General features: G+C 32.5%; 1 protein-coding gene across 3 annotated transcripts in view; it reads left to right on the top strand.

The window, feature by feature from the left end:
• The first annotated feature begins 51 nt into the window (after window positions 1–51).
• Window positions 52–17,302, top strand: part of LOC129226027 (uncharacterized) — a 56,941-nt gene continuing 39,690 nt past the window's right edge. For 2 of the 3 annotated variants that reach the window (XM_054860602.1, XM_054860604.1), the window contains exons 1-3: window positions 52–202; window positions 4,037–4,095; window positions 4,216–4,334. In XM_054860602.1, coding sequence (XP_054716577.1) covers window positions 4,225–4,334 — 110 coding nt within the window. In that variant the 5' untranslated portion in view covers window positions 52–202; window positions 4,037–4,095; window positions 4,216–4,224. The remainder of the gene's footprint in view (window positions 203–4,036; window positions 4,096–4,215; window positions 4,335–17,302) is intronic. The other variant, XM_054860603.1, reaches the window with a different exon arrangement.

The following is a 17,302-nucleotide window of genomic DNA, read 5'->3' as shown; positions in this document are numbered from 1 at the left end:
GAAGAGTAGAGACTCTATATTCATTTCTATTCGCTGAATACTGTGCCGTGTTGCTTGGTTTAATGAAATGAATTCTTGAATTCATTGAAGAATTTCTATTAATGTTTTTTAGACATATAAGTAATTTACTCAGTTGAAAAAGGAAAAAAAAGCTTAATTTTTTTATTATGACAAACTTCAGCATGCTTTAGTTAACGAACGGGTAATGGTGGAGTAATTTTAATTATTTTATTTTCTCTGCAAACAATCGGCGAAACGTTCACTTTTATAAGCATGAACGTGTCTTTTATAAGCATTGCTTATTTTTATGATTGGAAAATTTTGTCTTAATTTAGTAGTTTCGTTTTCTAAAATTTTCAGACTATTAGTCGTGTGTTTCTATTTTCTGAATTAAAACTGAAAGTCAATGTAAATGCTGTCAAATTAATCCTTAAGACCAACCATCTGTTAGGTGTTTTCTATTTAGCTTCCTGTTCCTGCTGAAAATATTAGATTTCATTTCGCCTCAATTCTTATTCAATTGTGATAACTTTCAAAAACATCTTCCAAAAGGTAGACTCTCACTACTCCAACTTGCAAATATTGAAAACAAGAATGAAATGCTTAATGTTTAGCAGTGGCAAAAATCCTTAGATTTTGATTTTTTTTTTAAATATAGTTTGTACATAATACTTAAATGAAATTCGAATATTTTTCGAAAGAAAAAGTTAATTTTTTAATATATTTTTATGCAAATCACATCTCAAACGAATTTTGCTTAAAACATGGTCTTTCCAAATCACGTGGAATCTATCCTCTAAAAATGAAATAGTTCGACACTGACTGAGAAAGAAAACTCCCTTGTTCCTAGTTGGGTGCCATTTCCAAAAGAATAAACAGCTGTACCGTGGCCCAATACAGGTTGAGTTTACTACCGTTTTTCGGTATCTTCGGTTCAAAAATTTTATTTTAAAATAGGTACTTTCACAAAAATCAAGTAATAAAATCAGCAGCTTAACAAAACAGCTAACTTTGAAAAACAGCACCGGTACAAAACAATGGGGGAGGGTAGACGTTTTTCAGATGCTGTCCTGAATTATACACAGTACAAAGCTTATTGAGCTCATATACAATAGTATTTTTCCTACCTCTAGGATTTTTAGCTCCCTCCCCCCAAAAAAACCTACTAAAAATAGTAGATAACATTTGAACTTGTCATCAAACTAACATTTTAGTTTCTCTAAATGTTTTTAACAAAAATTGGAATGTTCCTTTAAAAAAATCACAAAATCAATGCTGATAAAAAAAAAATCACAAAAATAGAGTGTTGATGCAATACTTTCACAAAAATAGGTAGTGAGGAAAAAATCCCGGAATGGCCTCTGTGTACATTTCAATCGTCGCTTCTCCTCCCTCCCTCTTTTGACCCATTAGCTACAAAATTGTAAGCTCACATGAGAAATAATCCGTTCTTTTCTTACGTCACATTCCAGACATCATAAAGTCATTTTTGAGACAGAAGAAAAAAAAAACAGGTTCTTCAATAGGAGAAAAAAATATCATTGTAGACAAGTTTTGTTGGAAAATGATTATCGTTATAGACAGGTTAAATATGCCTTAAGTAAATAGAAAATTCGCGGGGATGCAGGTTTATTGTTATGGACAGTATTGTTATACACAGGTTTTACTGCTCCCAAGGGAAAGTCAAATGAAATGCTTGGAGACACACATACAAAACAAAGATTTATCAACTAAAAGTATTTTGTAACTTATATTTTTAGAGTTTTCATTGACGTCACCCCATAGTAAAATATTTATGTACTCAGCATATTTTATAAATATGTTAATGTCGTACAAATTAAGAAAAATTACTACTTTAGTAGGGTTGTGGGTACTCGGAACAGTGTACCGGAATAGGCTATTATAGGCAAGAGGGTATATAGCTTTTAAGGGCCATTAATCTTCATTGGTGACTAATAAATTGACTAGGAAAACAGCCTAATCAGAGCCTGTTGCTGATCATCACATTTGTATGTGTATTGCAAGAACAGATTTCACTTAATGCCAACATTTCTTTTATTAATATCAAGTAGTTTTTCTTTTTTTTTAAATATGATTTTTAATGTTTTGAAATTCAAACCTTTAAAAACTTTTTATTTCTACTTTTTAATTTTATAAATGCACAACATGAGTAATAAACCTCCATATCACAGATAAACATCTTAAAATTTACAGCTGATGTTCTTGTTTTATAAATGCTATTACATGCATTATAATTTATTTTAACACTCATTTGCAGGGTTCGCCGATTTTTATCAGTTGATATATATATCAGATATTTATTTTGAAAATGTCATGATATTTTGATATTTTCGATATTTATTTTTTTCAACTATGGTATTTTTAATATAAAAAGTATATTAATTAATCATAGTAATGTAGTTCATTTATTATTAAAAATAACCAAAAAGTTATGCACTATATTTTTATGATATATAATATATCATTAATATAACTAAGTAATATAATATTAATTTTTTACTTGTATTTTATATTCATAAAATTATTAGTAATATAACTATTTTAATTCATATTAAAAGTGCCTAATTAAATACTAAAAATTGCTCAGAAAAAAAAACTTTTGCATATTATTTATTTCTGAATCATATAACTCTAAAATTAGCTAACAGAAGAAAAATGAGTAAAACAGCTAATGCTAAACCAACTCCATTAAAATTGATAGAACTGTGAAATGAAATATTAGACATAAAAAATGAAAGAAACATTAATTTTAAGTCTACAAATTGCAATTATAATATAAGAAAATAATGAGTGATTTGAGGATGCAATTGAAAATATTGGATATATATCAATATATCCGATATGTATCAAAATATCATATATTTTGGAAAATATTATGATATTTTCGAACCCTGCTCATTTGATTTATTAACACAATTACATAAACTTCAGCTGATCCTACTTTTTTTATTTTCCCTTTAAAATATTTTACAATCAATTGTTTATATACATATTTATGTGTGCTATTTTTATATTAAAATATTACTTGAATAGAAAAAAATCTATATAATTATTAATTATTTTCAAACTCAAAACTTTCAGTTTACTGATGAAGTGGACAAAATGACATTTTGTCCGGGACGGTTTTTTCCAGGTTTTTTCTGGGGTGGACAAAATAGGACAACCCTGCTTTAAGGGAACACAGGACCTTGAAACCATCAAATTTATGAAAAAAGAATTTTTTTTTTGTTGAAACTGTGTGAAAAAATTAGTTTGTATCACGTGGTGTTGTTGGTGTGTATGGTTGTAATTTTTTAATAACTCTGTACTGAATCAAGTTTCTTTAATAAACTAGTTAAAGGCATTTTTTTTCCAAACTTTAGGTAAAAATAGTGATTACTCAGCTGTCCCATTGTGGCCTTACTTAATGCCTCATAGTGGCCCATCACTGGGCCACAATGAGACACTTTTCATTGAATTTATAAAGCTTCATAACTTTTTTTTCTAACATTAAATGAGCTAAATTTGGTGCAATATACTATAATTTGATACCTTTAATATAATCAAGTATGTTTCTGTGCTTTAGAACTCGTCAATATGAAAAATGAAAAATATGTGTTTTTTGTCTCATTTTGGCCCACTCTACCCTACAGCCAAAAAATAAGCAAGTCTATTAAAATTCATTTGTCTGTTTGCCAAAGCTAGATAATATAGACGCATGTGTGCATGGCTACATTTGATGCTGTGCAGATACATTTGCTGTAGATATGTGCATTGGCTAAAAATTGTTAATAATATCCATATTAAACACTCACTGATTATCTTCATATCTTAAAGGTAAATTTATAAAAAATGTTCGCCATTGCTTTCAAAAATACATGATTGAAGCAAAAGGCATTTTCTTACTAAGAATTTTACCTACCCACTGCATTTTGATTTTCATCCCTGCAGATAGTTTTGAACTATGTGCGCAGATACTTTATATTTTTATTTTACTATGTGTTTGCCTAAAACAAAATAATTTCTTTTAATATAGATATGATGCAGTTTTGATGCAATTTTGTTTTCATCATATTTGTCTACATCAATTGCACAGTAAGTGGATTTAATCCTCCACTTTTTAGGCTATTATTAATTTTGTTTTTATTAAATGCATTTTTTTTTTTACAATTTACTATCTAGTATACTTGTATTATTAGTTTATTTTTATTCTAGCAAGTACCCATGAGCAAAATTTCTGATGAACTTGAAGATGTTAAAACTCATTGTGAATCTCAGATTCAAGGCAGTAAAATAGTTACCTGTGTTCCATCTATGGTTCGTGTTGATATACGGTAAGTCAATATTGAATGTTTTTAATACATAAATCAGGGTTTGATCCAGGCCTGAATTGGGTCCACTTTGCAGTAGAAGACTAAAGTGAAAGTTATGGAACCAGTACTCATCAGCAGTGGAAACTCCATCTTATGGTTGAAGAACCAAACATTTTTAATTCTACAGTCTAAAGAAGAATGTATAAGTGCCAAAAAGAGTTTGCATAAAGAGTAGCACTGAGCAATTGCACCAAATGCTACTATGCAAACAAATAAACGGAAGCTTATACCTAAAAATAAAGCTCGGGTTTCGTCTCTGTTATTAAAAACCAGGAGGCTATCAATAATAACACTTCACCAGACCTTCCAGCACATGCACTATAAATGTAAAATCTTACCTTAAATTCTGAGTAGATGTATCAATTCGGTATTCAACATAAAAAGTTTCATTAAGGTCGTATTAAAAAATCATAGTCATCATTAATTGATCTATACAGTAAAGCATTTTCTGTTTCCTTAATTTGCAACCCAGGCAAACTAGGTCTGGCGTTCTGTCAAAAAAATGAAGCACCATGCATAAAAAATCTTTCGATGTTCCAAAAATAGGGCATTGCTACATTTGTCGACTTAAAAAATTTGAATGTGATAATCTTGGCATTTGTAATATTTACCAATATCTCCAATAAAAAAGCAATGACAAAATACACGAATTAACAGGACGGATTCGTTAAAAAAAAAACACTGCAGTGGAAACATGGGTAAAAACCATAAAAGGATTGAACAAATACAGCTTTAAACGAGTTAAAACTGCTCGAAACTCGCATATGCTTGTAGCACAGGCCCACTTTCACATAGGTAGACGATGTTTCCCTTTTTTGGCAGAACACCAAACCTGGTTTGCCTTGATTGTGCACTACGCAAACTGCACAATTGTTTACCAATTATGCAGAGAAGTGTCAAAACGCACCAAAATTCAGTACTGATGAGACGACAGAAGGCGTGAGATCTATAATCTTTTTTTTTTTTAAATTTTTAAAGCTGCTTGCAAATAAGCAACTTTTAAGCTCTGCACCAAACTGACTGACAAGGTCTGGTAATATTTATTAATTTTTATAATTTAATCATTTTAGTCCAATTTTCTGAACTATCAGCCCACTGACGTGACAGAAGATATCAACCTATAATTTTAAGATTTCTTACACATTTCCTCACTACTGCAAAAATATTTGGGAAATTTCTATTTTTTTCCTATATGCCCTAATATGCATATCACGTTCCAGGGTCCAACCATACATAGGCTTGTCAGATGTCCTAGTTTGTCCGGAACAGTCCCGGTTTTCATACAAAATCCCGGTGTTCCATCCGGTTAAGTTCATGTCCCAGAAAAAAATTAATTTGACTACAAATGACCAAAAAGCCCTATAAATTGTTGGCCCTCGGGAAAAGGACCACCGGATGTGGAATGGTAAGTTCGGGAGAAATGAAGCAATGGAAACTGAAATTCAATTTAAATAACATTTTATTTAAAACATATGTATAAGTATAAATAGGAAAAACAAACATTCAACATTTATAAAATCAAATCCCCATAAACAAATATTTCCCCCCAACAAACATATATCAACAAGAAATATCACATTATTTGTTTTCTCTAAATTTCAGTTCTAAAACGTCCTCAATAAAACAACCCTAAACAGCATGCCACATTGTTGGTACTGTCCAAGAAAAACTATTTAGAAATTTCATACCCTTGGAAGTCCACAAATAAGCACTTGGCACACAAAACATGAAGGCCACATCCATCAATAGGATGAACTGTTGAGTTGAAAAAACCACACGTCCACTCGTAGACGACAGACCATCCTCTGTCAATGGTCACTGCATTCCAGGCACACCCATACCACAGTAGAGGACTCCTCACCATATGCAGTACAGGAAATTATTTACCTGGTTTCTATGCCAAACAGGAGAATATTCAGTAGTAGAGGACACACAGTCTATTAGAGGTCACCTCACCCTAATAGGGGACACGCAGTCGAAGAGATGCCTCACCCCACACTGAACCCATACGGTCCGACCAACTCGGAACCTAGGATGAGCAGCTTCGGATCCTCCGGTCCTGTTAAGCCTAATTCAATACATCAACTCTTTCTTTCTAAATTTTCTTAATTTTTACAAAACCGCCTTCCAAACATAGGGTACTGTTTTAGAACTTATCCTGCACTACTAGCAGGAAAAACGAATTTAATTTTACATTTCTTTAATAAACTTCCATGTCCCCTGCGTGGACAAATCAATCAGAGCTCACACGCTCACACATCAAAACAAACCGTCTGCAGAACGGAAACAAATCATAAGAGATCGATTGATTGATTGATTTTCTATTTAAACCATCACTGTTACCCCGACGCAATGACGTGACGTCATCAAAATTTGCATCTATTGCTTCTCAAAGCAACTCAACACAGTTACTATTTTAACTATTGCTATTTTTAAATTATCTCCTTCACTGCTTTCAGCAGAAAGATCCTCAACTCTTGAGGCCTGACGTCAAGTCCGCCGATGGGCGAAACACGTGATCCATTGTTGGGTGTTTAGTCACTTGGGGATTTCATACACCCGTCAAATAATTAAGTCTTTTAAGACCGGGAATCTATTTTTCATGGATAGGTTTGAATTTACTCGTAAATTTTAAACAATTTAAAATGCATTCAAGCTTTTTACGAATCTCTCCAAGAACCAAAATAATGGCGTTTTTGCCAACAAATTCCCCCCTCTTGGAGACGATTCGTAAAAGCACACATTTACAGAATTCAAACCATTTGTATAAACACATTTGAAAAATTTACATGAAAACATTGAACGAATTTCTACATTTTTTAAAATACATTTTTCGCACATGGGGTTCACAGAACACACATTCCAAAATTTTAATTTTTTTAATTTTACTAACAGAGGCCGATTAAAATTTCAATCCGGTTACCCTCTCATTTTTATTTTTGTATTCCCCCCCATCTAATACTTTAGTGAAAACCTAAGAACCTTTTTTTTTATTTTTAGAAACCCTTTCTCGTTTCAAACATTTTCGTTCATGTTTTCCAGAAACACTTTTAATTTCAATTTTTAAATTTTTCAAAAGAAACTCTTAGCTTTACATTTATCTTTGAACTTTAATTTTTAGAAACACATTTTAGTTTTACAATTTTACAAACCTAAATTTTTAGAAACACACAGTTTCAGATTTGAACGATTCAGATACAAATTTAGTTTCCAACTTTTTATAAATTTATATTTCAAGAAACAAAATTTTAGTTTCCAACCTTTTACTTAATTTTTCTTTCAGTTTCAAAAAGAAACAAACCCCCCATTATAATTTCAAATTTTCAAAGTATACACCTAAATTTCATTTTTCCGGAAACAAATTTAGTTTCCAAATTTTTCCTAAATTTTTTGGTTTCAGAAACACTTAGTTTCAAACCCCCTGAAATCCACAGTTTCAAACATTTCTTTAATTTTTGGTTTCAGAAACACTTAGTTTCAAACCCCCTTAAACACACAGTTTCCATTAATTTTTTGGTTTCAAACTTTCCATACTTTGAAATATCTTCACAAATTTAATTTTTTTGGAAACTAATCTTAATTTCAATTTTCCACAATTCAAGGTTCTGAAACAATTCCAGTTTCACACAGAAACAAATCCAGATTCACACCCTTAAAAATACACAGTTCAAATCAATGTTTCCCTATCTTATACTTTTGGAAACACTTAAATTTTTAAAATTCCTAATTTTTATCACAGAAACAAATTTTTAGTTTCAATACATTAATTAGATTTTTATTTTCAGAAACAACATTTAGTTTCTAATTGGAAGACCTCAATTGCAAGACAGCCAAACTCTTTTATTCATTTAAAACAAGCTTCATGTCAACATTCTATTTATATTTATTTATGTCTTCCACCTGTCAACAAAACATTCCCAATGGGAGCATTTCATGTTTTGAGACACTTATTTTATTTTCATATTGCCGAAAAATAGCCCAATAATATGCTATTAAAATCACTCGGCCAAAAGCTAATTAATTAAAATTCTAAATTTCTAAAAGACATTTTCATACAATTATTTAAAATTCCTATTACTCCTGCGGCGAATCAATTCATATTCAAGAAAACGCATGATTTTTACTTAAATGCAGCTACTTTGGTCAAAAACATTTGGGGGATTAATTTGTTTTAAATTTACTCCAAGTTTCATAATAGGAGCCACAACTTTAATGGTAACAATTTAAACTTCCATTAAAAGCAAATAAATTTCAATTGACCAAGTAGCAATTTTCCTATTCTTAAAATTTCACACAATTTCATTTTTAAAACTTCATCAAATCTCCCAAGAAGACCAAACCATGCTCTGCTAGCACTTGTTGGCCCTCGGGAAAAGGACCAACAGATGTGGAATGGTAAGTTCGGGAGAAATGAAGCAATGGAAACTGAATTTCAATTTAAATAACATTTTATTTAAAACATATGTATAAGTATAAATAGGAAAAACAAACATTCAACATTTATAAAATCAAATCCCCATAAACAAATATTTCCCCCCAACAAACATATATCAACAAGAAATATCACATTATTTGTTTTCTCTAAATTTCAGTTCTAAAACGTCCTCAATAAAACAACCCTAAACAGCATGCCACATTGTTGGTACTGTCCAAGAAAAACTATTTAGAAATTTCATACCCTTGGAAGTCCACAAATAAGCACTTGGCACACAAAACATGAAGGCCACATCCATCAATAGGATGAACTGTTGAGTTGAAAAAACCACACGTCCACTCGTAGACGACAGACCATCCTCTGTCAATGGTCACTGCATTCCAGGCACACCCATACCACAGTAGAGGACTCCTCACCATATGCAGTACAGGAAATTATTTACCTGGTTTCTATGCCAAACAGGAGAATATTCAGTAGTAGAGGACACACAGTCTATTAGAGGTCACCTCACCCTAATAGGGGACACGCAGTCGAAGAGATGCCTCACCCCACACTGAACCCATACAGTCCGACCAACTCGGAACCTAGGATGAGCAGCTTCGGATCCTCCGGTCCTGTTAAGCCTAATTCAATACATCAACTCTTTCTTTCTAAATTTTCTTAATTTTTACAAAACCGCCTTCCAAACATAGGGTACTGTTTTAGAACTTATCCTGCACTACTAGCAGGAAAAACAAATTTAATTTTACATTTCTTTAATAAACTTCCATGTCCCCTGCGTGGACAAATCAATCAGAGCTCACACGCTCACACATCAAAACAAACCGTCTGCAGAACGGAAACAAATCATAAGAGATCGATTGATTGATTGATTTTCTATTTGAACCATCACTGTTACCCCGACGCAATGACGTGACGTCATCAAAATTTGCATCTATTGCTTCTCAAAGCAACTCAACACAGTTACTATTTTAACTATTGCTATTTTTAAATTATCTCCTTCACTGCTTTCAGCAGAAAGATCCTCAACTCTTGAGGCCTGACGTCAAGTCCGCCGATGGGCGAAACACGTGATCCATTGTTGGGTGTTTAGTCACTTGGGGATTTCATACGCCCGTCAAATAATTAAGTCTTTTAAGACCGGGAATCTATTTTTCATGGATAGGTTTGAATTTACTCGTAAATTTTAAACAATTTAAAATGCATTCAAGCTTTTTACGAATCTCTCCAAGAACCAAAATAATGGCTTTTTTGCCAACAAATTCCCCCCTCTTGGAGACGATTCGTAAAAGCACACATTTACAGAATTCAAACCATTTGTATAAACACATTTGAAAAATTTACATGAAAACATTGAACGAATTTCTACATTTTTTAAAATACATTTTTCACACATGGGGTTCACAGAACACACATTCCAAAATTTTAATTTTTTTAATTTTACTAACAGAGGCCGATTAAAATTTCAATCCGGTTACCCTCTCATTTTTATTTTTGTATTCCCCCCCCATCTAATACTTTAGTGAAAACCTAAGAACCTTTTTTTTATTTTTAGAAACCCTTTCAGTAATATTCAGTAGTAGAGGACACACAGTCTATTAGAGGTCACCTCACCCTAATAGGGGACACGCAGTCGAAGAGATGCCTCACCCCACACTGAACCCATACGGTCCGACCAACTCGGAACCTAGGATGAGCAGCTTCGGATCCTCCGGTCCTGTTAAGCCTAATTCAATACATCAACTCTTTCTTTCTAAATTTTCTTGATTTTTACAAAACCGCCTTCCAAACATAGGGTACTGTTTTAGAACTTATCCTGCACTACTAGCAGGAAAAACGAATTTAATTTTACATTTCTTTAATAAACTTCCATGTCCCCTGCGTGGACAAATCAATCAGAGCTCACACGCTCACACATCAAAACAAACCGTCTGCAGAACGGAAACAAATCATAAGAGATCGATTGATTGATTGATTTTCTATTTAAACCATCACTGTTACCCCGACGCAATGACGTGACGTCATCAAAATTTGCATCTATTGCTTCTCAAAGCAACTCAACACAGTTACTATTTTAACTATTGCTATTTTTAAATTATCTCCTTCACTGCTTTCAGCAGAAAGATCCTCAACTCTTGAGGCCTGACGTCAAGTCCGCCGATGGGCGAAACACGTGATCCATTGTTGGGTGTTTAGTCACTTGGGGATTTCATACGCCCGTCAAATAATTAAGTCTTTTAAGACCGGGAATCTATTTTTCATGGATAGGTTTGAATTTACTCGTAAATTTTAAACAATTTAAAATGCATTCAAGCTTTTTACGAATCTCTCCAAGAACCAAAATAATGGCTTTTTTGCCAACAAATTCCCCCCTCTTGGAGACGATTCGTAAAAGCACACATTTACAGAATTCAAACCATTTGTATAAACACATTTGAAAAATTTACATGAAAACATTGAACGAATTTCTACATTTTTTAAAATACATTTTTCACACATGGGGTTCACAGAACACACATTCCAAAATTTTAATTTTTTTAATTTTACTAACAGAGGCCGATTAAAATTTCAATCCGGTTACCCTCTCATTTTTATTTTTGTATTCCCCCCCCCATCTAATACTTTAGTGAAAACCTAAGAACCTTTTTTTTATTTTTAGAAACCCTTTCAGTAATATTCAGTAGTAGAGGACACACAGTCTATTAGAGGTCACCTCACCCTAATAGGGGACACGCAGTCAAAGAGATGCCTCACCCCACACTGAACCCATACGGTCCGACCAACTCGGAACCTAGGATGAGTAGCTTCGGATCCTCCGGTCCTGTTAAGCCTAATTCAATACATCAACTCTTTCTTTCTAAATTTTCTTAATTTTTACAAAACCGCCTTCCAAACATAGGGTACCGTATATACTCGCGTATAGGTCGATCTCGCGTATAAGTCGACCCCCTCTTTTTCAGAGAAAAAATCCAGAAAAAATCTAAAACCCGCGTATAAGTCGACCCCCATACTTTCCAAAAACATCGCGAATTATTTTCAAAGAAATTTCAAAATAATTAACACATTTATTTACAAATAAAATAGGAATTAAATAGGAAAACATTTCTAAAAGCCTTCGAACTCGGATTCCGAGTCGGACGCAAAAAAAAGTTCATTCAAGTCCGCTTCCGTCATCACCGCGTCATCGTATACATCGGCGGCTGCAGAATCGGCAATGATATCAAAACCAGGAGGCAGAAGTGCGCACGTGCTTTGAAAAGATATGATTAAGCAAGTATGTTGCCACTCTTAAAACAAAAAATATAGCAGTTAATTATATGAATGGCGTGACTGTTGACGATAAGTATTTTCATATGTTTCACGATATTTGTTAATTGCTGATTTGATCCTTAATAAAAATTAATAAAATTATCTTTATTTATGTGTATTATTTAGGTTTTTTTATTTATTATTTTTGAATAAGTTTACTTTTTCACACGATCAACTTATCAGCAACTACCTGTAACCGCACATCGGCATTTCTCGTAGCTTCCCAGCTCTCGTTGATCGGAAAAAAAATTTCGGAAAATTTGACCCGCGTATAAGTCGACTCCCCTTCCTTTGATCTCATTTTTTGGACAAAATTTCTCGACTTATACGCGGGTCGGAAAAAAAATTTCGGAAAATTTGACCCGCGTATAAGTCGACTCCCCTTCCTTTGATCTCATTTTTTTTGGACAAAATTTCTCGACTTATACGCGAGTATATACGGTACTATCGACCGCCGCACCCAGCCGTGCGGGGGGCCCGCTACGCGGACCCCCCGGGCGGTGGAACCTAAGGCCTACGGCTAAGAGGTGGGGTGTGTGCGGAGAAAAGTATATACGGTACTGTTTTAGAACTTATCCTGCACTACTAGCAGGCAAAACGAATTTAATTTTACATTTCTTTAATAAACTTCCACGTCCCCTGCGTGGACAAATCAACCAGAGCTCAGATGCTCACATCAAAACAAACTGTCTGCAGAACGGAAGCAAATCATAAGAGATCGATTGATTGATTGACTTTCTATTTAAACCATCACTGTTTCCCGACGCAATGACGTGACGTCATCAAAATTTGCATCTATTGCCTCTCAAATCAACTCAACACAGTTACTATTTTAACTATTGCTCTTGAGGCCTGACGTCACTTCCACCGATGGTCGAAACACGTGATCGATTGTTGGGTGTTTAGTCACTTGGGGATTTCATACGCCCCTCGAGTAATTAAGTCTTTTAAGACCGGGAATCTATTTTTCACGGATATGTTTGAATTTACAGGTAAATTTTAAACAATTTAAAATACATTCGAGCTTTTTACGAATCTCTCCAAGAACCAAAATAATGGCTTTTGCCAACATAAATAACTAACTGTGAAGGATTATTTAGGATAACTACTGTTACTTATATCAAAGTTACTTACATCATTTGCAACATTTATCAGTCATCCCTAGCTACTTCGCACTTTGACTTTCGCGGCTTCACTACATCGCGGCTTTTTCTAAGGTTTTTTTTTTCTTCCAAATATAGTAATTAGCCTTTTTTATTCGCTGGTGTAAAATTTTTTCTACAAAAGAATAACAAAGTATATGTCTTTTAAGTAATGTATGCTTTTAAGTAAGGTCTGAGGGGCTAGTTGTACTAGTTGAGGGAGTGGAGGTATAAAATCGCCGAAGAAAGTAGGAGATTGCAATTTCATTTTAACCGTTAAGAACTAAATGGAAAGTATAAATCACTGTATTATTACTCGGGGATAAATGCATCTGTGAATGGTGTTCAACAATGTACTAGCTTTTTAAGTTGTATACGTAAATACAGAGGAAGAACGGGGCACCTACGGTCAATAATAGGCAATTGATTCATCATCGAACAAGTTGAGGTTTTTTCATAGATTAGTAGTAGTGTGCAGGAACTACGTGTGTGTGTAGTTTATTTCCCAATAATTAAGAATGTGATATCTATTACGTCTAACATATGTAATTTTCTCATATTTTGTGCAATGCATTAACTCATTGGCGGTTTGACATACGTGCGGAATTTCACCTGGAAAAGGTCACCTTGGGAACATGGCTATCCACTCCAAATGGTCAATACTTTTTATCTTGAAATTTCCTCCCCCCTTTCGGAAGGAGAAAAAAAGCACTTAATCCCTTTTAACCAGCACGTGCTGTCAAAACTCAACGCGTGTCGCTGGGAAGAGTCGAACTCCTCCAGACATGCTGCTAAGGTTCGTCCCGCCCATTTCTCCCCTCAACACGTTTAGCAAACAAGAGTTGAATTCCTTTCAGCCAGTCGTGTTTTACAAAACCGGAACTTTCTGTAATATTTTTGAAGAAATAATCTAAATTTTAAATCTCTGTAATTACTATCTCCTACTACTACTCTAAATTACTATTCACATATTTTATTATTGAATTTAACTACTCATATTCAACATATATAAAACAACATTTGGAACAAGTTATTGCAATATGAAATAGCTAAATGCATTTAGTTATGATTGTAATGTTTTGCATAATCTGAAATGATGCGTAATAATAAAAAGCAAAAAAGGAATTCCCTCCCCCCTTCCGCGCAACAGCAATTCGTTGTTTTTCTTTTAACGCTGGGGGAAAAAAGCACTGCAAATTTATTTATCTATGCATACTTTTTACATATTATGTTTGTATATGTATATTTATTTCTTTATTTGGGCATTTTTAGTATGTTTCGAATCTCGCCATATTTGAGACTAAGTGATCGTAATAGCGGTATACCTAGGCTTGCCTGATTTCCGAAATGTTCAACCAGGACCCCCCCCCCCCCCCACACACACCCATCGCGGGTATTTTAAAAGGTACACACCCCGGCTGGTTTTCAGAGTGCTTTAGAAGGTAGTTTATTCTCAATGCTATGAATAAATGATTACTAATTATTAGCCTAAACCAGGAATAATAAATGATACATGGCTTAAGCAGATATTTTTAAACAATTTATTTTGTAAACGTTAATCTTTTGAAGTTACTTTAGCAAGAAATGAGGAATTGAATTTTGAACAATATTTACATGTTTGTGTACTAGGACTTTTTTAGAAAGTCTTTTTTGTTTTAAATCTTTTTGTAAAATTCCTTGCAAGCTAATCCGATAGTAATTTTACAGGTCATAAATTACAATTCTGTACCTCAGAGCTAAACTAGCGTGATTCACATACGCTACTTTACAGGAGAGAAAAAATATGTGTAGTGAGTGCAATTTTCGAAAATATCTAAAATATCCGATATTTTAATATATATCCGACATTTTCAATCAACACAAACTAATGTCTTAAAAATAGTAAATGCATCCTCAAATCACTCTTGAATTATTATTATAATATGTAGACTTAAAATTAAGGTTTCTTTAATTATTCATATCTAATATTTCATTTTACATTTTAGTCAATTTTAATAGAGTTAATATAGCATTAGCTGTTCTATTCATTTGTCTTCTGTTAGCTACTTTTATACAGTTATGTGATTCAGAAAAAAAGCAATATGCAACAGTCAGGAGCACAGTCAGAAGACATTTTCTTTTTTTCCAACCAATGTTTAATATTTAATTAGGTACTTTTAATATGCATTAAAATTGTTACATTACCAATAATTTTATGAATAAAAAATAAAAAAAAGAATATGTTATTTTGTTATATTAATGTGTATTAATACATCATAAAACTAAAGTACATAACCTTTTGGTTATTTTTAATAATAAATGAACGATATTATTATGATTAATATAATTTTTATTTTGAAAATACCGTAGTTGCAAAAATACATATCGAAAATATCAAAATATCATGATATTTTCAGAATAAATATCGGATATATATCCTGATATATATCGACTGATATATATCAGAGAATCCTAGCAGTAATTAACAGAAATTTCATATTTTTGGACTTGCGTCAGTCTGACTACGAGATACAGAAATGACTAATTTATTATTTTAAACAATCCTTCACGGTTAATTATTTTTATATCTTTTTGGTCATCTGTAATGAAACTTATATTTTACCGAGACATGAAGTAAACTGGCCGGGACACTGGGTTTTTGAATGAAAATCGGGACTGTCTAGGATCCCGTTTGAAAATCGGAAAACAAATACTATATCCAACATTCACTGAGTTATGACGTATTTAACAAAGCTATTATTAAAGATACACTGTCTAATCTTACTAGTTCCTTTAGTATATTGATATTAGGAAGTGAAAAAGAATGAAGTAAAATACGATTCTGGACAAAGAAATATACTATCCTTCTACAAAAGTCTTTTAGAAGTACAATGCCAGAATGGGCATGCATTTTGTAGGTTTTTTCATTAACCGTAAATAAAATGTGTCCTTGAAGCTATCGAGGGCAAAGGCTCTTCTTTGTAAAAATAAAAATTGTGTATCTTCCAGATCAATGCCATGAGTGTAGTACAGTATGTTTTTGGAATAGATTTTCTGCTTGAATTTCTTCCGTTGGTTACATAGTTTTCTTTTTTTCAACATATGGTCATTGTTATTATTTATTAATATTTTTATTTTTTGATTCTTTAAAATTTTTCTGAAGGAATTGGTCTCAGAGACATTTCTTTGATATTTACTACTAGCAAAACCGTGGCTTGAAAATTAAAACAACAACAACAAAAAAAAAGCGTTTAACTGGAACTTAAAAAAAAGTCAAATCAGATAATTACGAAGGCGGTCATTTTATCGCACTTGTTGGGAAAGAAGCAAAATATAGAAGTCAAAAAAAAAAAAAAAAAAAAACTGAAAAATATGACTTTTCTATTTTGATTTTCTCCGATTACCTTTCAATTTTCATTAGACTGATTAAAAGCGCTATTCATTTAAGCGCGCGATATGATGAAAGTTCCATTAACTTTTCAGAAAAATCTGCCAGATCAGTAACCAAAAAAAAAAAAACACTTGTTACAAGAAAAATGCCATTGAAATGTAAAATATTCCCTCAAATCAACTATTTATCGCTTTTTTCGCAAAGAGACCCATTTACCAGAATGCAATTTCATTCATAACTAGGTATCTAAGCGTTCAAAGTTGAGTAAAATGGCTCATCTTTGAAAAATCCAAATTCTTTTTTTTTTTTGAAAACTATTCATTTTCATATACTTTTCCATTTTTAATAACAATAAAAAAATATTATTATTGTTCTTTGCTAACAACTGAATTTTTTTTTTTATTTTTTTTTATATAAAAGTATAAACACAATAGCTGCCTGGTGTTGTGCAAAATTTTTGCTCTTACTATATATAGTTTATTTAGTTTTTTTTTACTTATACAGAACTGAAATTGTATGCTAAAAGATAATTGTTTGTTTTTCTTTGGGATTAAAATAATTATAAGCTGAAGTATTAGACAGAATAGGTAAATTTAAAATGTTTCTGATATTAACGATTGGAATTTGTGACCAAAACTAAGGCCAATCAGTTAGAGTAAATGAATTTGAAAAA

This window comes from Uloborus diversus, chromosome 7 (assembly GCF_026930045.1).
Source record: "Uloborus diversus isolate 005 chromosome 7, Udiv.v.3.1, whole genome shotgun sequence".
Taxonomy (NCBI): domain Eukaryota; kingdom Metazoa; phylum Arthropoda; class Arachnida; order Araneae; family Uloboridae; genus Uloborus; species Uloborus diversus.
Note: the sequence above shows the minus strand (reverse complement) of the source record. Positions and strands in the feature narration are given on the sequence as shown.